General features: G+C 37.0%; 1 protein-coding gene across 1 annotated transcript in view; it reads right to left on the bottom strand.

The window, feature by feature from the left end:
* LOC137385524 (dynein axonemal heavy chain 7-like) overlaps positions 1 to 24,281 on the bottom strand; it is a 35,831-nt gene extending 11,550 nt beyond the window's left edge. Inside the window, exons 1-37 of the mRNA XM_068071999.1 lie at positions 24,145 to 24,281; positions 23,914 to 24,013; positions 23,522 to 23,626; positions 22,835 to 23,112; positions 22,027 to 22,146; positions 21,055 to 21,238; positions 19,526 to 19,705; positions 18,433 to 18,555; positions 17,987 to 18,136; positions 17,737 to 17,864; positions 16,632 to 16,734; positions 16,217 to 16,417; positions 15,860 to 15,951; positions 15,060 to 15,251; positions 14,082 to 14,220; positions 13,145 to 13,334; positions 12,677 to 12,899; positions 12,154 to 12,307; positions 10,877 to 11,124; positions 10,159 to 10,336; positions 9,490 to 9,729; positions 9,051 to 9,225; positions 8,593 to 8,750; positions 8,065 to 8,355; positions 7,270 to 7,482; positions 6,892 to 7,125; positions 5,733 to 5,996; positions 5,356 to 5,538; positions 4,818 to 4,994; positions 3,799 to 4,026; positions 3,271 to 3,456; positions 2,695 to 2,832; positions 2,204 to 2,359; positions 1,505 to 1,800; positions 821 to 1,021; positions 554 to 677; positions 80 to 288 (exon numbers count right to left, since the gene is read on the bottom strand). Of these exons, the coding sequence (XP_067928100.1) occupies positions 80 to 288; positions 554 to 677; positions 821 to 1,021; positions 1,505 to 1,800; positions 2,204 to 2,359; positions 2,695 to 2,832; positions 3,271 to 3,456; positions 3,799 to 4,026; positions 4,818 to 4,994; positions 5,356 to 5,538; positions 5,733 to 5,996; positions 6,892 to 7,125; positions 7,270 to 7,482; positions 8,065 to 8,355; positions 8,593 to 8,750; positions 9,051 to 9,225; positions 9,490 to 9,729; positions 10,159 to 10,336; positions 10,877 to 11,124; positions 12,154 to 12,307; positions 12,677 to 12,899; positions 13,145 to 13,334; positions 14,082 to 14,220; positions 15,060 to 15,251; positions 15,860 to 15,951; positions 16,217 to 16,417; positions 16,632 to 16,734; positions 17,737 to 17,864; positions 17,987 to 18,136; positions 18,433 to 18,555; positions 19,526 to 19,705; positions 21,055 to 21,238; positions 22,027 to 22,146; positions 22,835 to 23,112; positions 23,522 to 23,626; positions 23,914 to 24,013; positions 24,145 to 24,194 (6,611 nt within the window). The 5' untranslated portion in view covers positions 24,195 to 24,281. The remainder of the gene's footprint in view (positions 1 to 79; positions 289 to 553; positions 678 to 820; positions 1,022 to 1,504; positions 1,801 to 2,203; positions 2,360 to 2,694; positions 2,833 to 3,270; positions 3,457 to 3,798; positions 4,027 to 4,817; positions 4,995 to 5,355; positions 5,539 to 5,732; positions 5,997 to 6,891; positions 7,126 to 7,269; positions 7,483 to 8,064; positions 8,356 to 8,592; positions 8,751 to 9,050; positions 9,226 to 9,489; positions 9,730 to 10,158; positions 10,337 to 10,876; positions 11,125 to 12,153; positions 12,308 to 12,676; positions 12,900 to 13,144; positions 13,335 to 14,081; positions 14,221 to 15,059; positions 15,252 to 15,859; positions 15,952 to 16,216; positions 16,418 to 16,631; positions 16,735 to 17,736; positions 17,865 to 17,986; positions 18,137 to 18,432; positions 18,556 to 19,525; positions 19,706 to 21,054; positions 21,239 to 22,026; positions 22,147 to 22,834; positions 23,113 to 23,521; positions 23,627 to 23,913; positions 24,014 to 24,144) is intronic.
* Between the last annotated feature and the right edge of the window lie 963 nt (positions 24,282 to 25,244).

Here is a 25,244-nt window from a genome sequence, read left to right as displayed (position 1 = left end):
TTACTTGTGATAATGATAAATTCATGATTTTATTATAAATTCTATGTTACTGTTCGCAGTACTGACAATCTCCACTGACCTAAAAAGCACGAGGTGCATAGGCTTCTTGCTCATATTGTTGAACTCATCAAGATAACCCTCAACAATGGTTCTCAAATGCTCTAGGTCTCTCGCCTCTGTATACGGCTTGTCTGAAGATTTGGGATCAGAAAAGTCACAATATACGAGAGACCTGACATCGTCTTCCGTTACTTTGCCATCTTCATCAGAGTCGAGATGCTTCAGCAACTGCAGGTAGATCGTAATTGCTAATCAAAGCACAATCAAAACATGTAACTGATAAATCTTTCGAATAAAAAATCGTGATTCAAATTACCGTAATAAGGTTCATCAGTGATAAAAGAGTTGCACTGATTCGCTTACAGAAAATGATAATCTCCTAGAAAAGCTTGTAACGGATGTAAAACAGGTTTATTGAACAACAATCTTAAAATAAGATCAACATATCATTAGTAGCTTTTGTAGGCCTGCTTCAGAGAAAATTGCATCTTACCTGATGAAAGTCTGTGTTTAGAGATTTTTTGACAGTGTCAATACTATACTGAAATAGCCAGTTTCGATCTCCATCATCAACCAGACGATCATAGTAGACACGGAACACCTCATGCAACCACAGCCTGTAACCATTCGCATGCATCACAAACTAGAACATGAAATATCGTGATTACGCCTTCTTTCAATGCACAAGTGAGATTTCATTACAAACACAAACACAATGGAACACCTATCCATGATGGTAAGACAGGTGAAGAGGAGTTACCTGTGCATGCTGGCAGGCTCCTCCATGGTCTCAGGTGTGCTAAGCAATACTCCTTGTATGACCCTGCTGAAGTCTCGCAAGTTGAACAGGTAGTGTGATTTGGCTGGTGTGGGCAGAAGGTTCTGAATAGCAGCTTTGTAGACCCTCAGAGTCGCCTGCACTATCTGGTCAATGCTTGGTTCAAAGTCCTTTGAGAATCCTCTGAAATGAAATGAACGAACAATGAATAACTAGTATATGTAGTTGGAAAAGTTTCATTTTTAATACATCTGAATGTGTTGAAAAAATTTGTGGGTTTATTTATACTACTACCCTAACAGTCCAGTGCCGAAATAAATCGTCAAGTGTGCTGATAAAGTGCCGATAGTAACTATCTGCACGATCATTCATACATGGCTGATCGGTATGGGTTGGCGCAAGTGTCAGAGAGCATTGATTTACCATGCTAAAAGTCAGTCTAGCATGCTGAAAGTCGTAAGTTCAAATCTCATATGAGTGATATGACGCAATCTTTTTTCCCAACCTCCAGCCATCGAGCCGCATAGCAAAAGTACTTATATAATACTTTTGCTAAAGTAATATAGAGAAATTACTTGTAAGAACTAAGAAAGCAATTCAACCAATACCGTACAAATCCTTTCTACTACGCTCTGAACATAGTAAGAGCATACTACATAATCTTACCTGGAGGAAATGTGCCAAGCCATAATCTTAGAAAATATGGTAGTCATGGTGGCATCTTCAAACTCATTGATGGTGATGATGTTGAAGTGGCGGAGGAATCGGGGAGTGATGGGGTTACGGCCACCTCCAGGAGGTCCCATGCCAGCAATAACCAGCAAGTCAACAATGGTTATCTTGGAAGTGTCCTTGAGGTCGTACCAGTTGCCGTGGTCAGCCCACTGTCTGAGCAATTCTATTGGAGGCTGTGCACCGTATGTCTCCCTCACAGGCATGTTCATGTCATCAACAAACACGATCTGCCCAAACCAAAGGATCAATCAACATCACTATATAAAAGTTCTCTCAAAAGTAAAAAGCTTTCTCTGAATGTTTCAAAAGCAAAAAGTGCCAGCAGTTTTTCATCTTTACCACATATAAGTGGTTTTATTTGATACTGCTGATGGTGTCATCCATAAATCTTGTAACCACTGAGTTAAATAGCTAAAAACAGCAAAGAATTTTTGAATCTGGTTTATAGTCAGTAAAAGCAAGTTTCCACACAAGTATTATCAAGAATAAAGTCTCTCTAGCTGTAACTCCACTCGTCTTTTCAAGCATTCCTTATCCTCGCAGTCCTCAGAACTTTACCTCTTATTACTGACTACTGGCACATAATTGGTTCAACTCTGAGCCATTACAAAGTGTAGCCTTAATACTCACAGCTTTCTTTCCCATGGGTGGTCCAAATACCCCCTTCCTCCTCTTGTCCAATTTGGACATAATGATATTCTGAGTCTGGTTGGCACTAGTTTGTGCTGAAAAGTTGATGATGTTGGGCTTGTAAACGTTACCATCGAGCTTCTTGAAGAGAAAGTCCTACAGCACAACCAAGTTAGAAGTGCAAGCGCTATACATAGTATTTGACTGCAATCTAACTCACAAGTAATATGTAAAAACAGTGATGTAGATATAATTATCATATTTATAAGCGTAAAGCAAACAATCAGCAAAGATGCCACAACTGAAATACTTAACAAAATTTGTACACTTTTGTAAAATTTAAGAACAGCATATACGACTTATACGTACAGCATATACGTACAGCATATACGTACATTGATAATAATTTTAGCGAATCATATTGATATGCTGAGGCCAAACGATGACCCTTCAATTGAAGTCTGCACTCAGTGATAAAGAAATGGACTCACTGTGATGTAGGAACTTTTGCCAGTTCCTGTAGGGCCAACGAATAGGGTAGGCTTTTCATTGGTAACCAGCATGCCCATGAGTTCTGTGTACCTGATGGTGTCTACAGTGGTTACTATAATTTCATTGAACAAGGCTTCCTACAACATTCAATCAACAACCTTAATTACTTTAACTCAACGGAGTTTACACTGAAGATAAAGGCATAGCTAGTAGGACTACTAGCTATACATGTAGACAATGTTAAACTGGCAGCTACACCATACCAATGAGTTGTCATAACTCTAAACAAACTCTGAAAAACTCAAACATAAGTTTTAGGTAAGTGGTATTACATCATGTAATCTTAAACTACACTTCCAATAGAAAAATTGCCATAAATTTGATGCATTTTTACAATTTTTGAAAAACAACACCATGTAAAATATAACACAAACTTATTTTCACCTCTACATCTATATATAAGGTATGAAGATAATTGCATACTTCTAGACTCCATTCTTTATACAGGTCACAAGGAGAAGTATAAATAAGTACAGTTGATACTGAGTGTTCCATCTCTAAATGGATTCACTGACCTTTGCTATGGGTTCAGCGGCAGCAACATCCACTGTCCATGGCTCCCAGCGGCCGTTCTCCTCTTGCACAAATCTGTAGTCATAGGCGAGGCCTTCCTTCGGAAAGACTGACAAGTAGGGTTTTAGCGGAGGATCGACGGCATCAACAATACCAAACTTGCCTTTAGTAGATTCTGTCAATCCTCCCTGAAAATTTACCAAACCATCGGTTGAGAATATACAGTATATGTTTTGAATACTAGACTATCCTCTGTAAATAACAGCTTAGAACGTGGTCATAGTACCGACGAGAGAAAGAAGGGAGAACAAGTAATCTATTGTTTTCCCTTTTCTGCTAATATAAAAGTGAGGAAGCCATTTGCACCAGCAAATGACTTACTGCGTTCTCCAAGGAAGCCTGAGCTGAAGAGAAGCTCTTATAAAAGAAGTCACCTGCCATATACCCCTCGCTCACTAAATTTTATACATAATATTAAAAGATCAAAAGAATTTAACAAAGATTTTTAAAAACCAAAATTAAAAAGTTACCTCTTGCAGTTCCTTGACAAGCATGTCAAACTTGGCTCGCCCAGCCTCTGTCCCACTTGCCCCGATGGACCAGGTAAGGGCAAAGAAGAATATGCCTTCCAAAAAGCATATGACTTGCCGTTCATCCAATTGTGCAAACTGGCCTTCATCCTTAAACTTTGACAGCTGACAGTCCATCAGGTTCATGAGAGATTTGACAAGATTTGTGTCGGAGGTAGGACACAACTCCTGTTTAATAACATTTAAACTTATCAATAGATAATTTGACTTTGAAGCTTTTAGCTTAAAAAATGAAGAACAAATAAGAAAGGCAAGAATATTCAGGCTGATACGGAAGCGGTAGATATTTCCATTCAAGCACATCAAATGCCTGAAATCAGAAGGAAGAGAGAAGCTACAGGAGATGCCAAGCATAGAAGATTTTGAATATGAATGCATAGAAAGGTAGTCATAGAAGTATGTAGCATTACAATACAGAACCATAAAACTTTGAGCAATCCATATACTCACAGACATGCAACTACAGTAGCCAGTATTGACAACCAATGTTTTACAGAATTTGATTGGAATTCATAGCTTTTACTTTTTCAGCAACTTGAGCATTGCTAAATTTGAGCAAATACTAACCTAAGCCATAAAATTCCATAAAATTTGATAAAAAATGATTTAAAAATCAATCCAAACCTGTGAATCAGCCTAGAGACAGATAAAGAGTTGCCTGCTCTTTTCAGACTAAAAGACTCCTAGAGAAAAACATAAAGCTGGCAGGCTTAGAACAAGAAGCAAGATGAGGCTACGCATTTACCTTAGATGACGCCTGCAAACATTTATGATAAAGAATAAGGTGAAGTTGTACAAACCGTATGAACATGAGCTTAATGTGCAAAAATAATAGCCAGGCCAATAAACTCTTACATGTTTTCAGCATCAACCGCAACGTCCAGTACAAATCTCTTCAACCAGGTGTAAGATATTCACAAAAATTAAATTAAATTCTACACAAATGCTTATTTACAGACCTCAATAGCCTTTCTGACAGTCCTGATGCAGGCGTCTACAAATCTGTCAAATAGATTTTTAATAAGCTCTCGGTGGAAGTCAGTCAGGGTTTGCGGAAGCTCCTTTACCCAGGAGGTAAATATCGGTCTCCAGCCCATAGAGGAAGGCTCCATGTAAATCATTCCGCACCTGGACACCTAAATAGATATTTATATTATTTTATGCGAACATAATAAAATAGAATGCTAAGAAATTTCTGCTAAATAAATGCATGGCATAGATAAAAAATTTCTAATAAATAATGGTAGCATGGCTGAGACTAATATTTATATATCCACCATGAACTACTTGCTGGTAATTGTCAAAAGCCCTATGAAATGATAATGATGATGATGAAACTGATTGAGTGAAAACAACTGCAAAGGCATGTTTTATCTCTGCTTAATTACAAATTAGATGAATAGCAATACACTCTGTTGTCTAATAGTAGGTAAGACGTCTTCTCTACCCACACCTAAACTGAGATGAAAACTAGAAACTAGTGCTAGGTTTACTTACAGTAGCTGGACTGGCAACCTCAAGGTCCATTGGCTCGAAGATAAGATTAGTCGTGTTGGCAAGCTGAATGATCTCTCCGCTCATCAAGCAGAGTTTCTTGTTATCATCCAGCACTGTATTCATGTTCTCAATCCATATGGCATCCACTGGTCCATCAAATATCAGCCATTTCCTGTCTGGAGTCTACACGCAGAATGACACATCAATTTAGAACTATGCTACAAAAACTGACTTTTTTACCAGTACCAGACATGAACATGAGTTTTTCTTGCACAATGAGCAACGAATAATCTAGGTAGTAGACCAATTTAGTATCTTAGAGCCTGTGTTCATAAACTTCAACTAAGGCTTCTTTTAGCAGAGGTGATACAACATACCGTGGAACTGGCGAATGCTCTGTAAGATACAGCTAAAATTCCATCAGACCACTCGTGTGAGACGGGATCAAACTGGCCATAAAGTTGGCCCATAGTGATAGACTTGGGGTTTATCACGGTTATCTGCACTTTGTTCTCCTCCATCAAGCCTTTCTCATGAATGTCTCCGAGAGCGGCAGCGAGAACTCTGTATGCACTCGTCTTTCCGCCAAATGGCTCTCCAACTATCATGAAGCCGTGTCGAACAATCAACATCTCGTATATCTGTGGCAAACATTTCAACTATTGTATAACTTTGAACTTTCACACACCAACCCATCTCGTCACCATAGAAATATCTAGGCAACTAAAGACAACGATGATAAGCTTTTCTGGCTGACAGCTGGCCTAGAACTTTGTAGTTCTAAGTGTTGCATGCTATGAACGTAGCAAATATTTTGACTTGAGATGAGTTCCATCAGAAGAGATGGTCATGACCAAGTGTTCTAGCAATGTCAAACATATTACCATAACACAACATCAGACATATTGCTATAACACAACGTCAGACATATTGCCATAACACACTGTCAGACATATTGCCATAATACAGCGTCAGACATATTGCTATAACACAACGTCAGACATATTGCTATAACACAATGTCAGACATATTGCTATAACACAATGTCAGACATATTGCCATAATACAACATCAGACATATTGCCATAACAAAATGTCAGACATATTGCCATAACACAACGTCAGACATATTGCCATAACACAACGTCAGACATATTACCATAACACGATGTCAGACATGTTGCCATAACACAACGTCAGACATATTGCCATAAAAAAATGTCAGACATATTGCCATAATACAACATCAGACATATTGCCATAACACAACATCAGACATATTACCGTAACACAATGTCAGACATGTTGCCATAATACAACGTCAGACATATTGCCATAATACAACATCAGACATATTGCCATAACACAACATCAGACATATTGCCATAACATAATGTCAGACATACTGCTACAAGCTCTAAGAAAGTCCACCTTTTAAACTGCTGGAAACTAAGCATGATCACAAAGTGCTCTCCGTGACTAGACAGCATTTTATAGCGAATTATAGTGAAATAGGAAGATTCAAAGGTTATTTACCTGCTGGATTTTCTCGAGGAAGAACGGTACACACTGCAAATTCATCTTTTCACAGTTTTCTTTTACGGCAGCATCAAGGATCTCGTAATCAGGTTCTGGCAGCTTCACGCCGGGGAACAAATCAGATGTGATGCCATGGAACAATGGCAGATCATGGTTGAGAAACTTAGGCAGATTAACATCTATGATGGATCTCAGCATGAGAATATCTTCTTCCTCTTCCGGGTATTTGAGCTGAAAATTTCACTATCAGTTAAAATGTCATATTTACATGTGAGTGCATGGCAACACAACTCTTGAGGCTAACACAGACATATGATTTCACTGACTTGTAATGAACCGATAGCGCATAGCAGGTTTGTTAGCAGCTAAGCTGACCTTTAGATTACCAGCTGCCGTAAGGACAGACTTGACAGCTCGCATTCCGTAATCATAATGACTCTGGCTAGATAGCTGCTCCGAGCACAAGCCATAAGTAGCCACAATTTTGACAGATAGCGGGCGGGCCTTAACAAACCCGCATGAGTACAGCACAATCTCGGAGATCATGGCGTAGTCTGGTACCATCATGGCCACTGTTCTGAAGAGGGCCTGCAAGAAAAATGAAAAAGTTGAGACAAGCTGTCATATTTATTTTATTTTAGCCAGAAGTATTTTGAAATACTAAGTTGCAAACACTGTATCTTGAAGTAGTATACTAATTTTATCAATAAGGTGATGAAAGTTTACTGAGTTGTTGTCAATCATAATTTTGATGGAAAATATCAATCTTTACTATAATAAAAGCAGTGTCTGTTCGTCTGAAGATACGCTGAGAGCGTTAAAAAAGATTGCACTGCACAGGAATCAAACCCTGATATTTAGATTGGAAGCCAAGTTCACAACCATCTCACCACTCGACCACCTTTCAACACCTAAGAATAATTGTGTGTATAGTTATTACACTTGATCATCTTTAACGGTGCATGAAACTGCCAGGGTACTAAAAAGTATAACATAATTAAAACATGTATATTGATGAAGTCTAAGTATGATTTTCTTTGTATCTCATGCATTGATGCACAAAAAGTGTAGCGACTGCTTCGAGGTAGGCATGTTTCACTCGTTCGACGTCTGAGAATCACAAGTTTAAACAAAATTTTACTATGGCGATTCAAAATTCTCAATAAATACCTTCAGGTTGTCTGGAAGCTCTGATCTGCCAGCGTAGCCTGGGTTCATGGTAATAAAGACTGAACAGGTTGGATCAAGAGAGATCTCTGAACCCTCAAACAGCATCATATCTGCTCCAGAGTTGATCGCTCGTTGAATGGTGAGAATCTGCTGAGCGACGACAGACAAGACTTCCAGATCGATTCTGTTGAACTCATCGAAGCACGACCAAGCACCACAAGAAGCAAGACCTTTGAAAAACTTGCCAAGAGCCAGATAGTCCAGGCCATCAGAGCAGTTGAACACAACGCACTGCAATACATGAGAATTGTTGCAGCAGTTCTGGTAAAATGAGTATTATTTTAAAGAATGTAAATAAAACACCACTTTTAGTGGTGATGTTGCTGTCAGTTCATGGCTAGTCCCTAGATAGTTTTACTAATTTATATAACAACTTTTATCAGTATATAAAGTGCAACTTTAAAGAAGACAAGAAACCTATTAAAATTCTCGACCTAACGGCAACCCACAAAACTGTGAACAGCTGACCTGTTTAGCAACAGCTTTTGCCAAATCTTTAGTGGTTTCTGTTTTTCCTGTTCCAGCTGGACCCTCAGGAGCTCCACCCAAATGAAGGTGAAGCGCACCAAAGAGAGTTCTGTAGCATCTATCAGTGAGAGGGGTGATGACCAGACGCCCGCTGTTACCTGTTATACGATAGTAATAAAACTAAATGTAGAATATTTACGCATCTAAATAATAAGCAAGAAAAAAAAACTTACAAAAATTCCTTGTTACTTAAACATGCAAATGTCAATGACTCTCTCGAGATATACACTGTGTACCTTCCTGAGCCATGACTATAAAAGTCATGGCTCAGATAATCTGTTTGTCGACACCATGTTGTTAATAACTTGACTCAATACATTTTAATTTGCAGCGAATATGCAATAACTAATAAGTAAACCGACCTCTAACTAATATGTATATATATATGAATTACACACCCAGGTACTCATAGCCATATTTGAGCATGGAGTTGATCATACGAGTCACCATGTTTTCCTCTTCCCAGTAGTATCGCAGCTGACTCAACCACTCAAAGTCATCGTCAGTACTAACACCGAGGTCACAGAGTTGTGCTAGTACATCTCTGCCATGCACATCCAACACAATCAAAGCCTACAACATATGTGACAAAGTAAAAAAAATTGCACATGCTGCGGTTGCAACTCTTAAGCTTGATACCTGATATTTAAAATACAAACAACGCACTGCCCACAGTGCCACATAAATAGGAAGGAAACTGTGACCAGACCTGAGTGATGGTCATTAAATGCTAAGTACCAGATCTTATATTCTTGATGATATAAGCTAGAATATACGCAGCTGAACTGATACGCATCATTAAATTGGTCATACAATATGATCTTAACACAAGAATACCTGAAGGGTCGTTCGGTTTTGTTTGGAAAGTTTTCCTCTGACGAGTCGAACAATTTCGTTAATCTGATTGTTGTTGACTTCGAGGTACGCTCTTAGAGCATTACCACCAGCATTGATGGCGTCGTGTATGTAGGTGGTCCAGAACTTCTGCGTGACAGCAAGGACAGACTGGCCAGGCCACTCCCTGACCCACTCAATACGCTCCCTTTTGGTGTAGGCCTCCAATGCTTCACCAATTACCTGTAACAAAGACAGCTTATTTATATTGTTTTACGTTAAGTTATTATTGTTTTTTACATCCTCTCAAAATAAACATCGATGAAACATCAAACATAAATTTTTAAAAATATCTTTAAATAACAAAAACATAGAAATAATTTGAACATTCAGCCATTTGTGATATTTGGCTATCCTTTTGGAACAGACCAGTTTATACTGACGTTGCAAATGGTACAATATTTACTAGTTATATTTTGAGCAAAGCATGCTTGTTTGTCTCAGTGAACTAGCACACAGATATGCCAGCGCCAATGAATACATGAACAAAGCATATATTATATGGATTCGTAGATTTAACTGTTTATATGACTCATTCCATAGACGCATACACGAGTAGAGTCCAATCAGACATGTACAATACATAGATCTCTAAATCCACTAGTTCCTTACCTTCCTAATAGAGTTAATCATGTCCTTTTCAAGTTCAAGCAACCATTTTTCAACTTGACCTCGAGCTTTGGCAGTTGAGATCACATCCATGAGCTCTACAATCTCTCCTTCACTACTCTTCATGTGTGTAATGTCCAAGACATCAGTGAATTCCAAATTGGCAATTCCCTCAAAGCACCTATTTGACAAAGAGCCAATAGAAAATATCATAGTTTTGACTAATTGATTAGGAATTGTTTTTGGCAAAATCCTTAGAGAAAAGATAGCTCTTTTGCCAATCTTCGATCTGACACAACCACGGAAGTTGACTAAAATAGGTTCAAAATCTAAAATCTGAAAGCGTAAGCAAAAAGAAACATCACAAGATATAAACTGCACAAGATTGAAACAACACTAACAATAGAAGCGTTTTCACCAATCAAAAGGCAAACTGTTTTCGCGAAATTTGAATGGTCCATTCTACTGCTCTATCTTCACACTGCTATAAGATATCAAAGTCAATTTCTTGTAAGCAAAACAGCTTAAGTTATTCTAATTTGAGCGGAACCAATGAGATTCTGTCAATGAGCCAATTTATGTACTTATTTCTTGATTTTTTGGTGCTCGATTGAACAAAACAGATACTGCCACCACATCATCAATATTGACCCTGACTCAAATAAAACATCAGCTTACAACTGTACCACAACCACTTCAATACTAGCAAAAAGTGACTTACTTCTTGAGATGGGGCTGCACTCTCGTTGGATCTTTTGTCTCAGAGAGAATTTCAAGCAACTCATCGTTGGAAAGGAAGAAGAAGCGCGGGAAGTAAAGACGCTTCTTCTCAAGGTAGTCATTGAGACCTTTCTGGATGAGATCGAGAAGTTCGTTGCTTTTGCGAAGTCTCTCCAGCATCTTATCTATCTGAGTGATAGCAAGTACGTGTTTGTCATGAGTAGCACTCTTCATGATATCTCTCCAGTTCTACAAGACAAACAGATGAGAAATTTATAGCTATAACTTATAAACAAAGTCAACTTTATTTCAAACAACCAATAATAAGGTAACATGCAAAAAATGCTAATAATAGAACAAGATCAATAATATAGATCAGGTGTTCAAAACTATAATTTCCGTAACTCACATCCACTCTATTCACATGGCAAGTGAAAAGCATTACAGTAAAGTATCTGTAAATTATCAGTGTGAATGCTGATTGTTTTCATTACTATGAGTAGAAAATGATGTCAACCTTGAGTTGAAGCTGTATCAATCTTCAGTTGAAGTCAGCTTTCAGTTTGAAGTGGATATCAAGCTTCAGTTGAAGTTGATATCAACCTTGAGTTGAAGCTGATATCAACCTTAGTTTGAAGTTGATATCAACCTTCAGTTGAAGTTGATATCAACCTTCAGTTGATGCTGATATCAACCTTCAGTTGAAGCTGATATCAACCTTAGTTTGAAGCTGATATCAACCTTAGTTTGAAGTTGATATTAAGCTTCAGTTGAAGTTAATACCGACCTTCAGTTGACGCTGATATCAACCTTCAGTTGAAGCTGATATCAACCTTAGTTTGAAGTTGATATCAAGCTTCAGTTGACGCTGATATCAACCTTCAGTTGAAGCTGATATCAACCTTCAGTTGAAGCTGATATACACCTTAGTTTGAAGCTGATATCAACCTTAGTTTGAAGTTGATATTAAGCTTCAGTGGAAGTTAATACCGACCTTCAGTTGACGCTGATATCAACCTTCAGTTGAAGCTGATATCAACCTTAGTTTGAAGTTGATATCAAGCTTCAGTTGACGCTGATATCAACCTTCAGTTGAAGCTGATATCAACCTTCAGTTGAAGCTGATATCAACCTTAGTTTGAAGTTGATATCAACCTTCAGTTGAAGTTAATATCAAACTTCAGTTGAAGTTAATACCGACCTTCAGTTGAAGCTAATATCAACCGTCAGTTGAAGCTGATATTGAGACCTCAACTAAAAGTTATCTACAATCTTTACCTTGTCAACTGTTGTGAAACGACGCCCCTCCTCTGGCATTTGGGCCATGATATCAGGTGAACTAAATATGGGTTCAAGGTAAAGCCAGGTGGCCTGTACCTTGAGCCACTCGTCTAGAATGTCTTGGATAAGAACAAGCTTTGACTCCCAGTCTCTATAACAACAATCTAGATCGTCACTGATTGGTCGATAGGGAGACATGATAACTTGAGATAGTTAACAAGCCTGAATATTCAGGAGTAGACAATCCTATTAAGTGACGATGAATAAAAAGCTAGAGAGTTGAATTGTATTTGCTAACTGAAATTTTATTGTTTCCTTGGCTATACGAAACTCTAAACAAGAATCATCAACAGTAATCTCTTGCTGGAAAAAATGCCTTTGCTGTAACCATAAAATCTTAGTTTATCACTATCTATTCATTAAAGACCTCAAGCTATTATGATCTACTTACTAATGAACTTGTTGCCTCACTATTTATTTACTAAAGATCTCAGACTAAAACATGTAAGAAAGCTCGTACTTGATCTCAGCCTCAAATGGCTTGATGAATGGAGAGCCTCTCATAGTCTGTGTTTTCACTATGTGATCATCGAGCAGCAATTGCACATCATCGACTGATGAGAGAATACTCGTGCCTGTCTCCCGATATGATATGATGACAAACTCGATGTTGGCCCACTCATTTCTCATCTTTTCCATCGCTTTCTCGAGAGAGTACTCCTTGGTCGCTGACTCGCTGATGCCTGCATAACAAGACAGAAGCTATTTGCAATAGTTAAAAAATAATTGTCCATTGCTGGCAGCCTACATGCTACCTCCTACCTTTCACAATTGAACAATCATACTATTATCTACAATTATAAATTTATCAAAACACTGTAGAAATTTATGCAATATATTGAAATATAAAGAATGCCATTGCTCAAAACACCAAACATTGTTTACACATTTCATCTTTGTTCAGTTAAAACACTGAGCTGAAACGAACCTTCAAACTTGGGAATGTATTGGTCGAGGTTCATGTCGACAAACTTAGAGAGAGTTGTCTCCTCATCTTGCTTTATGGGAAACCCGACAATGTCAGAGATTTGATCCCAATGTCTTTCTCTCAGACCAGGGTTGAACAAGGTTTGGATTAGTGGCAAGTGTTCCTTGAACTCTTCTACCTTGGATTTCACCTGTATCAGATACGCACCCATACAGCAGTCTATTTATCTGTTTGTCGTAGGATGTACATTATCAATTGCATATAAAATATAACAGATATATATATAATATATATATCAATGACAGTCTTTTCCTGTAAGTCTCCATAATCAAACTATTAGTGCTATCAACAATATAAAAAATAAATTATGTTGTAAATCTCAGTTTTCAAGAATAAATTGAAGTTCCTTGCAACAAAAATACCTTTAATTCCTGTTAAAAAATTATTTTCAAAATAAACTGACTAAAAGTTTACAATCAATAATGCATGACAGGGAATGATATCTATTCAACTGATATGAGGCTTCATGCATAGACAGGAAAAGGCTGGAAGGGCAGGGTGTCTGGGATATATTGCATATGTCTTCCGACACACAATAGAGTGTGTACTTTCGATACATAACGGAAAGTATACTTCCGATACATAATGGAAAGTATATTTCCGATACATAACGGAAAGTGTATTTCCGATACATAACGGAAAGTGTACTTCCGATACATAACGGATTGTGTAGTTTTGATACATAACGGCGTGTGTATTTCGATACATAACGGAGTGAGTACTTCCGAGACCCGAAAATTGATGGTGATAACTGATATCTTTACCTTAATCATCATATGAGCCTCAGCCTAATAACAGGTAAAATAGAATGCAATCAACAGTATTTGACTGAAGAATGTGAAGACAAGAAAAAGGCAGTATGGGTAAGCCTACAGACCTTGCCAGCAATTCTCTTCGCAGTAGGAACGCTGTCAAAGTTCTTCTCCAGTTTGTAAAGAGTCCGCCAGTAGTTCCCAACCTCATTGTCAACTCCATCTGGATTAGCTCCGCCCATCATCGGGGATTCCATCCAATCACTGCACAGAACAAACAACATAAAACTAACGGGAAATGGCCAGCGGATTATGGTTTAAGCAAATAGATTCCCAAATGTTTCAAGCAACAAGTGTAAAAGTAGAGATGTCCCAGTCTCGGTATCAATTTAGGTATCGACACTGATATGGAAGTTATTTATAGGCATCAGCATTAACTAAACTTTTTAAAAATAATACACATGAGACACTTCCTACAAATCCACAGCTGATCAGGGCAACAGAATATTAGCCTACTACACTAACTAATACAATAAACTGCAGGTTTTATCACTCAGGTATAAATATCTAATGAATACTGATATTGGCGAGTTACTTGTGTTCATACCTGAGTCAATATGGCTGAAAAATTAGCAATTCCCATTCACACTGATAAAGATTACTACAACCAATCATGGTGTTGAACTGCAGTGTAATCCTTCCATTTGCTAGCGTCACAAATTTTAATTAATTTGTTTTTATATTTTCCTTATATTTCTTATTTTATGAAATAAAAAACAATCAACCTTGCAACACAAGAGATCTCGATCGTATATGGCTCTAGATAACTTTTAGTTTGGATTGGTGGATCGGATCATTTTCTAGATCAGCTCTTGTATTTAAATCAAAACGCCTTTACGAAAAGTTTTTATTTAGTAGTCCAAAACATTAAAACAAAAAACAAGCCGAAAGTATTTCATAAATGGACATCAATGAACTAATTGTTTTTACACAAATATGGCGTTTTGAAGACTGTTGCAATGCGGAAAAATAATCAATCAACACAATCAATTAAACTCTCACAAGGTCTGAAATAGCTGGAGAGAAGAGATAAAAATACCCACTTGTACTTGTTGTTGAACTCAACTGTCATCTCATAGAGCTGCAAGTAGGGCTTGAGTGTGTTGAGGATAGCCTGTCGCTGAGGGTACTGCGTCGTCTCCCAGCCGAATGACTCCTCCTCTACATTGAATGCCTCCATCTTCTCATATGCTGTCTGCAGTTTGCTGTCGAGATTCTGCGCTTTCCTCAGATACCTGAAGGACAACAACTGTGGTAGTCCTAATGATATCAGTTGTGCACATGGAAGTTCCTACTTGAGCTGCTGTTTACAGTTGCGTGTTCACAACCTTTATAGCTCCAAGCTTGCAAATACTAAAATCTCATAATTAATATATTCACAGTTTACGTCGCTTGGTAACTTCTTATTTTAAAAACAACTGATTGAATGCAGCTTCGCAGAAAATATAATAAGCTACATCAAATACCAAGTTGATTTAAGAAATTCAAAAAATCAACTTTATACATATTGAGGTCAAAAGATAGAGCACAATTCTTTTTATACAACATCAAATGACTGGTCGAGACCCAAGTCATTTTAAAAGTGATGGCCAAATGTCTGTACATTTTATATTGTTACAAGAAAACTTATGCTTCGAATGGCCTGAAATTAGGGATCCTACACACATGCAAAATACTCTGCTTAATAACATGATGTTAATAGATTGCTTCGACTCAAATGGCTCAACAGGACGTTTAAAGAAGCCAACAAGCAATACTGATCTATCGCTTGTGTTAAGAAGTTATCTGAACATGTCTCATGGTGGTTTTAGTGTTACACGAAAAAGCTACAAGCAAGACTCACTTTTGTATCTCAGACATGTCACCATAGGTGGTGAATTCCTCCACCTGCTTCATGTAACCTTCCAGCTCCTCAATGAACCTCTCTCGACGTAGCTGTAACAGACAACAGCTAATATGCTACACTCTTTAAACCCTATCATGTCATCTAACATCGGATATTCTCAACAAACAAACAACTGAGTCATTGATGGGGAGGATAGCAGTTTTCTATCAATCTTCTAGTCTTAGGGCGTATTGGTAAAACTCAGCAACTGAAAACAAGTGCTCTAATAACTGAACCAGTCTTATAGACCGACTACTCACTTTAGTTTGCTTAGATTTAATTGGCTTTGAATCATAGTGCCAACCAATCACAAACCTTGAGAGCTTCTTCATACTGCGATTTCTTCTCAGCAGCAATACCTTTGTGCTCTTCGAAGATATCATCCATGCGCCCATGCCAAGTAAACGTCTGCGTGTTAAGTGACATGTCGGCTGGTGAGAACTGTGTCTGCTCAACCAAAAAAGCAAGACGATCCTTCGCCGATTCGAGCTTTTTCTCCATTTGGGTCATGGTCACCTGCATAAAAATAATAGTACGGTTATTAAAGACCAAAAAAGGTTGAACTATCATATTGCATATAATTATTTAAGCAAAATAGAAGTGTTTCAAACTAATGCTCTGATGAATACTGTATGAGTACTGTATGTATGACCGGTGACTAGTAAAACCTGGGCCTAACATGGGCATCACTGAGAACCAATCAATATAAATAATCACTCATTTCACTCGCCTTTTCTGTATTAATCACAAACTGCTTGAGCTCCATCAGCTGCTCCGTGTTACCAGGAGTTGTCAGTGCCTTCTCCGCAATCGTTTCGTACTCCGCACACAGCCTGCAACCGATAGCATGCCACTATATGTACAGTTTCTGGTTTAGAATCTATAGAGTTTCTATACATCTGAATTTATGTTATCTGGACAAATCAGCTAACACAATAACAGAGGCTGTGCAATCCAATTGTAAAGCTGCAACAGCAAAATTATTTGTTTCATTGCTCTTGGAACCCAACTGACAGCGCTATGCTTTAAGTTGACACACAGTTAGAGAGACAACTAACTGTATAGTTAGTACAACCAACTATACTTGTACTAACTATATAGTTAGCTGTCTGACTGTATAGTTATTTGTACTAACTAACTATATGGACAACACCTTTATTTACGCGAGACTATATATTATTTCTGACAATACAATTGGAGAGAATATACAGTCTCTCTAACTGACAGTTAGAGAGACTGTATATATAAATGTCTACTAGCTTTACTAACTGTATAGCTACTAGTCTCTCTAACTATATAGTTAGTTGTCTCTCTAACTATATAGTTAGTTGTCTCTCCAACTGTATAGTTAGTTGTCTCTCTGACCATATAGTTAGTTGTTTCTCTGACTATAGAGTTAGTTATTTCTCTAACTATATAGTTAGTTGTAATAACTACATAGTTAGTTGTCTCTCTAACTATATAGTTAGTTGTTTCTCTAACTATATAGTTAGTTGTCTCTCTAACTATATAGTGAGTTGTCTCTCTAACTATATAGTTAGTTGTCTCTCTAACTATATAGTTAGTTGTCTCTCTAACTAAGCGCAACACCCCACTACTATATCATACACACACCACATCTACTAATCTACCACTTTTTAGTACATTCGCTCCTTAAAATATACAAACTGCTTTACAGCAATTGTCTTGACTCTTAACATATAGAGGCAGGCTTTAAAGCATTAGCTTGACTTCCTAACATACACAGCATATATGTATAGGTGTTAAACTGTCAACTCTGTTTCTTGTGATACACAAGTCTAGTTTACTACAGCACATGGCTACATAAAACATACTCTCTGTTGGCTTTGGTGTGATTCTCAGTCATTCTCTGCAGAAGTTTTGTTGAAATTTCTTCAGCTCTCTGTGCAAGCTTTCTGATGAGTTCATCACAGTGCACCTCGAACATGCCCAGTCGAATCACCTACAACAATATTATTTTTATACAACCTCAGCTTGATTATCACTTAAAGCACTTTATCCTTCCCATAATAACATGTAGGCTGCGTTTTTAACTACAGATGGTATATTGTGGAGACAAATCACCTTTCTAGATTTGTATGTGATTTCCTCAAAGAGCTTCTTGTATTTCTTCACCTCTCTGCAGTATTCCTTGAAAGTGTGGTCGCCATTGAGAAAATCTTCAATGTCTGCATCTGCTTGCTTTGTAATCAAGAAGTTATACTTGTCATAGACCTAGAATACATCAGACAGGTAGCTTGTATTCACAACGCGCAAATAAGTTTCTGCATTTTTTTTTGTAACAATCTGAGGAGGTCTCCTGTAATTCAGCTAATCATGAATAAATAGAGAGATCAGAGGGCCTGCATTTTTATCCTAGTTCTGTCAAACCACTGAAGACAAGGATCTAATTAGCATGATCATGCATATCACTGTGGCACAATCAGCCATAACGTGTGCCTGTCATGTGCTCAGAAAATTATAAAAATATGATGCAATGTAACACAGTAAAGACGAGCAGCTGGCAGCACCTTGGCGTGTTGTTTGGGACCTTCGCTCTCCTTCTCAATTAGCTGCCGAATCCTCTCTTGGTGTCCTTCAAGAATATCATCCAAGATCTTAGGCTGAAGAAATGCCTTGTGTTTGCTGCCATTCTGTAAGCCAGAAGGAAATGTGTACATACGTAAGTCAAAATGCTCTTAGCTCCACCTGACATTACTGACTATGATACTTGTATACAGAAAGTATGACGCATTACGAGTGAAATACAGCGAGTGTAACAAGTATTAGCAAACTATTTAATTTAAATGCAATAGATGATGTAAGCACATCAAAGTATATATAATGATAAAAGATAGAAACTCGATTTTTTTTCTGTTAAGTTCAGCAGTTGCATGAGATTAAGACACTGCCAGGATTCGACTTATAATCACCTCCACATACGGTACAAACTTCTGACATGTACATAAAAGTTGAGGCATTATTTTTCTCGATATACAAAGCAATTTTCAACATACTACATTAAAAAATTTTGGAAGCATTATAGTTTTGTAAGAAAAAATAAAAACTAATAAAATCAATAACAGAATGTAAAATAAGAATCCATGTAAATTACGGTAAATTAATTACATTTAGTGTAAGAGAAAGTTACCCTGTGCAGTTTTATTACTCATTCGACGTACCCCCTCCCAAACCTGAGCATTGCTGAGTCTAAACTTTTTTTCATATATGTCTGTAAAGAAGCAACAAAAATCTCCTTATACTGATTCCTATTTTATAAATTTAATTTTTGCCTAAACTCGAGACTTTTGTATTTAGTTTTTTACATTGTTCCAAATGATGCATTTGTTTTAATCCTATATGAAAGAATTTTACGTATTTTTCATTTAATTTTGGACTTAGAATGAAGCATTTGCTTCATATACCTACTTTACCAAATACAACTTATTCCTCTAACAAGAATATTTACTGTAAGACGACATGGTTTTAATATATCAAAACGGATACACTGTGAATGCCGAGGTTTGTTTTCCCTTTTAGTTCAATTACATCACTAATAACTCAACTATGATACGCATCTATAACAGACTCAAGCGCACACTGAAACACAAACTGAGAACTGACCCACTCAGAGTAGAGTTTTGTCTCAATTCTTGGCACGATGCTGCATGCCTTGATGATGACCTCATACACGTTAGTCAGCACTTTGGTGAACCCAGGAAAGTCTGGCTCAAACTTGAGGTGGTCATTGTCCAGTATGATGCGGAGCACAAAGCCGGAGTGCTCATATGGGAATACAGATTGCTGTAATGAGTTAACCTCTTGGTAACATATGACTAACAACTTTACGATCAGCACCAATTTACTTGCACAAAAAATTTCATAAATTCTTGCGATAAGATGTTGAGTTTATGCTAAAATAAATGGTGTTTAGTCATCAAACAAAAAGTGAGAGCAAGAAGAAATGAATAAATGTATACGTATATATAAACCTGCTCATCATATTTGATAATAGAACAGAGGAATGCCTTGTTTACAAGAGGAAGCTCATATAGTAACTGTGTTCGCTATAAAGACTCAATTTAGAGAGATGAAGCTGTCTGTTTGAACTCTGACGCTATCAGTATAGCTCTAACAATCTGATATAAACGCACTCGTCTGCCAACCGCACTCATCTGCCAACCAGATACTGTAAAACCTCTATTGAACGCCACCTTTATTTGAACGCCACCTTTAATAGAACGACACAATAGAAGAAGGATTGAAAAATACAACAGCTCCCTGAACATTAAACGTCACCTCTATTTGCCCGCCACTTTGATATTCTTCGATTTTTATGAACCCATAAAAGGAAGTGATCAGTAGAAACGTGTCCAGAAGACAGTACTGATATTGTCTCGGTTCCATCAATAACAATTACTTTTTTGTTGTTGCTGTAGTGGTTGCCATGATTTTTGTGACAGTGTACCTGAAAAAATTGATTGTCACAATCATCAGAACTACACTCTGGTTCGAAGTCACCAAGGTATAAATCATATCCATTATTTTCAGATTCGTTCATAATGTGGTTTACAGTCTGACTTGAAAACTTTAAAACATTTTGATGAACAATGAGAATACTCTTCAGGAACAACGTACAATGTAATAGCAGCAGTTGTTATGGCGTAATCTAATTTTAGAACGTTAAAAATGTCTTTATAATTTAAAACATGTCCGTTTTCTAACTCCAAAAACTTAGAGGGCTTTTCTTTAAAACTTGGAAAACAACACCATTGAAATACTTAATAACATCACCATGATAACATTTTGTAGTTATCAAAATAGTTTCTTGTTTAACTCAGTCTAATACTTCTATATTAATATATGAATAAAAGTTTAGCAAAATTGCTGAGGCTGTAGGCATTAATGACGATCCGGCTCAAAGGAGTGTAAAATATAGGCGACATTAGCATCGCTTCACCCATGAAAGGATTAAATTTATCTTCCCAAGATTCGAAAAATAGTCGAAAAATACAGTGTCACCCTTTATTTGAGGGCCACTTCCAATTAAACCCCATTATTATAAGGAAAGGGTTGAAAAATAGAGCGCTATGGCGTTCAAATAAAGGTTTTACAGTAAATTATCTTAAAATATAACATATAATATAACATACCGGTGGCCTAACAAGAAGGTCTGTGAAATCTGACATAGATGAGAGTGCAAGGCTCTGCAGGTGAGAGGTCATCAGAGTGGCAGCGCAATTAAAAAAGGACTGGAGCTTGTCAGCATCATGGTTGCTAGGCACCTGCTTTCTTTTATTCGCCAGAACAAAGATGTTCTGTACTTCAGGAAACCATCTGCAACATGCAAAAATATATTATGCGAAAAGCACCAAATATCTTAGTGTACATATGATGTCTAACCTCATATCTACATCTACAGTTGTGTGAAAACTAAATAGACAAACTTAGAATTTTGACTAACTTCCGTAAACATTTTGTCATAGTTGTTAGCCAATGCTTTGGAGTTGCTCCTACATGTATTATATGTCAAAATGAAGCTAAGAGGCTCCTCTATTCATCTTTTCAAATGAGTAATTAAAACATTTGAATTAGTTAACCGCTAAAAATGCAGACTTGTTCTGCTTGGTAATACAGAAACTGAAAACTAGGGACTTCTAGGTATGCAACAAGTTTATTACAGTTATAATTTGTTAAGTTTGCTATAGTTAGCTGTGAACAGACTCTGCATACGTTGGTGTATATGGTGTTACTAGTGGTACAAGCCTCTACTTGGCGCAACTCTATAGAAACATTTGTTTACTCTATGGAAATAAATCTATCAGCAATTTTCCTATGTGAAGCAATGTTCATGCTATGCCTTTACAGCAAAGCTAAAGAAAATGCAAAGCATTCGCCTTTTAGCTATAAACTATTGATCCCGATAATTCTCGATGATGTAATGCGACTCACTTACCTCAGACAATAGTCAAGACTTTGACAATAATCATCAGCAATTAAATTCACTGTAATACACTAAACAACGATGAAACAATGGACTGTTGCTTTAACCCCACTTCAACATAAATACAATTGCTGACATGCAAAGGTTTGCTCAAAACTGTAAACCTGCTAATATAACTTACTTTTTCAGCAGTTTCTCCTTGGCTGCATCGACATGTCGCATGCACAGATTCTGGAAGAGGTGCAGCTCCATCGCGTCTAGGCGGTTCTTAAATTCTGAGATGTCTATCATACGCAGCTTCCTGAAAATGTAATGTGAAGAGTTGTCATCACTCTAACCTGTTTGCACTAACTGCTAGTCTATAACTGTCCATAGCTAGTCATTAACTGCCTCTATAATAGTGCATGCTACATAGATTACACCGGTAGTGGGTCAGAATATAGATAAAGTAATGGTGTTAACAAACTAAATACCAACAACCAAAATGTCGACGAAAAAAATAAACTAAAATAATGAATAATAAATAAAAATTTTCAAGAACTAAAATTTCTAGGTTCATCATTTTAGTCCACTATGGGTTGACATTATGACTATTGACATTTTGGTTGTCACATTTCATCTGTAGAGATTTTTTATTTTATGGGTTAAACTTTTGACATTTAAGTTGTTGAATTTCATCTGAGGAGATTCGAGTTCATTATGGGTTGAAATTACAACTGTTGACAATTTGATTGTCGATACTTAGTCTGTTGATATTTAATTAGTCAACATTTTGTTCGCACACCAAGCATTCTATATGATTGTGAGTGTTGACATGTCAATAAAGCAAATTCCACTACAAATATGTAACTAGCTGTAGTTAGCAGTGAACCAATCAAAATTTTAATTATGCACAGCCCTTGATCTCAAGCGATGTCAAATGACAAAACAAAAATGTATCATCCTGTACTGTCATATTTAAAATACAACTGCAATGAAAAGTAACTCACCCAAACGAGCTGTGCCAGAGGTCAAGGATCTGGTTCATGCATGGGTTGGTAACATGAAGGTTTTGCCTTGCCTCTGCCCAAGACGCCAAGAAGGACCTGTACCAAGGTTTAGGAACTACGGCTAATTCTTCTCTGTGTGACGGCATATCTGTTGGTTTCTCCTCATCTTTTTCTCGAGGATCCTTGAGAACAAAGTCTACGATGGCTTTCTTCACAGAGAGCAGATAATCCTCTTTCATTTCATCAGAAAGATTTTCGATCGTTTCTCCGTGTCCAGTCTAAAGCAAATCGACTTTCTATGTTACAAAATGACATATAAAACCTTTGAATGAACCTCTTGTGCTATTTAGTCATCTATGAATTTTTTAATGCTAGTAAAGGATTGCAACTCTTTCTAAATAACCTGCCAAAATAGTCATGCTGAAGTCATGGCTGTATAACGAAGCGTGCCGTACATTCTTATTCTAAACTTGACAAAAATGAAAATAGCATGGAATAAAATGCAAATACCTGTTTCCAGCTGTCCCCTTATATTCAATGAGCAAACAGAAAACACAACATAGGGTTTACATATATTATTTTAATCATATAATAAAATGTCTACACCGATATAAAGGATTTAGACATTTTTGAAACACTTAGTCTACAGAAAACAAGGCAATGTAGTGTGAGGAAAGTTTAAGTAACCTTGAGATTTCCAGATATGAGCCTCAAAACATTCTCCAACCATGAATCCTCCATCGGTGCAACGTGCTCGGTGTCTATTCCATTATGAATGTAGAAATAATATCTCTGCAATATGAACAATACACGGAGTTCAGTGTACAGTAAAGATGCAAAGGTTGAAGCGATAGTACACGCATAAAAAGTCACAATAATGTTTGATAAACTGAGTATAATTTTGCAAATTAGAGCATCTATGATTAAATACATTGTTGAACAATATAGGAACAATCTGTGTCGGTGTGCAATGGTTTGACTCACGCGATCTATAATTTATCTTTTGTATTGAATAAGTAAATTAAAAAATGTGTGAATGTGACTAAAAAGCTAGCATGAACAAAATATTTTTTTCTCACTAGAATGTCTTTTTCAGCAGCAGTAGGTGAGCCAGTCCGAGATAAAGGAGGCAACTCTTGCTTTGACCCTGTCCTCGTCACTGGAGGTTTTTCTTCTTGCCTATAACAAAATTTATGCAAAGCAATTTAAAAGATTTATAACTTACAACTGGTATCTCAACTCTGCATCTTGTAAATAAAAAAAAACAAAGTTAAAATATTGGTGGTTTTGAACAGACAGTAACTTCTTACATTATGATGTCTACCAAAGCCTTCCGGAAAGTCTCTCTATCTTTTTTCATCGCTTGTGTTGCATTGAGTGCATTCTGTGCCTCTTGCTGCTGCTTGTTTTGCTCAAAGGTTTTTGGACGGCCTTTCTGCTTGCCTTTGCGATCTCCTAATTAAAATATTGGTAAAACTTATGGGTTTTACAGCCATAATATCAAATTATTTCTGCCACATTAAACCTGAGCTATTAAATCTAGCAAAACCATACAATCTTTTACACATATATCATACATTGAAGCATCAATAAAATATAAGAAATCCATTGCAACAACTAATATGAGAGCAAAGGCTAATAATGACATACTTGAGGTGAGCTCTGTGATTAAATCTATATTTTTCTCATCTACTGATTGTGCAGGTGTATTGGAGAGAAGAAAATTTGGTTTGCTCTCCTGCCATTGAGGCTTGGCTCGTGAGTCTGGAAGCACTGGAAGGAATCTGATAGGATTATCAGTATTCTTGCCTTTGCTACTAGCACCACGACGTGGACTCTAAAACAGATAAGAAAACTTAATCAACTATTAAAGTTGTAATGCATGCATGTAATATAACAGTAAAATAATAAAATCACAACAATAAGAAGTCGATGCATATGCAACAACTCAAAGAGTGAGCGTGACTGTGAAGAAATAACAATCACGAAATTTGATATGCCTGTTTAGATTCCATTTTTTCCAAAAACTAATTAATGCAGTTGTAAAAAAATGCAAAGCATAAATAAACAAACAAGCAAACATAACGTATACGAATATAAACAAAGATAGTTAGTTACATATTCGAATACGATAAAAAATTAGGAGAACTGATGGATAAGCTGAAAGCTAAACTTTGGGTTGTACTCAACCACAAATGGGAATCAACTAAAATCGAGCACTCTTTACTTTTTAACTTTGCTTTTATTTTACATAACTTGTATAAAATATCGGTTAGACCTGTGCAAGCACTGACACAAGTTCCAGACCAGTTTGGGCTATTCATGGCTTACTAGCCAATCCAGATAGTAATCAGCTCTGTGACGGATTTTTCCTTTTGGAATACATTTGTTTACTGTTAGCTTTACAAAG

The sequence above is a fragment of the Watersipora subatra genome, chromosome 1 (genome assembly GCF_963576615.1).
Source record: "Watersipora subatra chromosome 1, tzWatSuba1.1, whole genome shotgun sequence".
Taxonomy (NCBI): Eukaryota; Metazoa; Bryozoa; class Gymnolaemata; order Cheilostomatida; family Watersiporidae; genus Watersipora; species Watersipora subatra.
The sequence above is the reverse complement of the archived record's forward strand: the minus strand, read 5'-3'. Positions and strand labels throughout refer to the sequence as shown.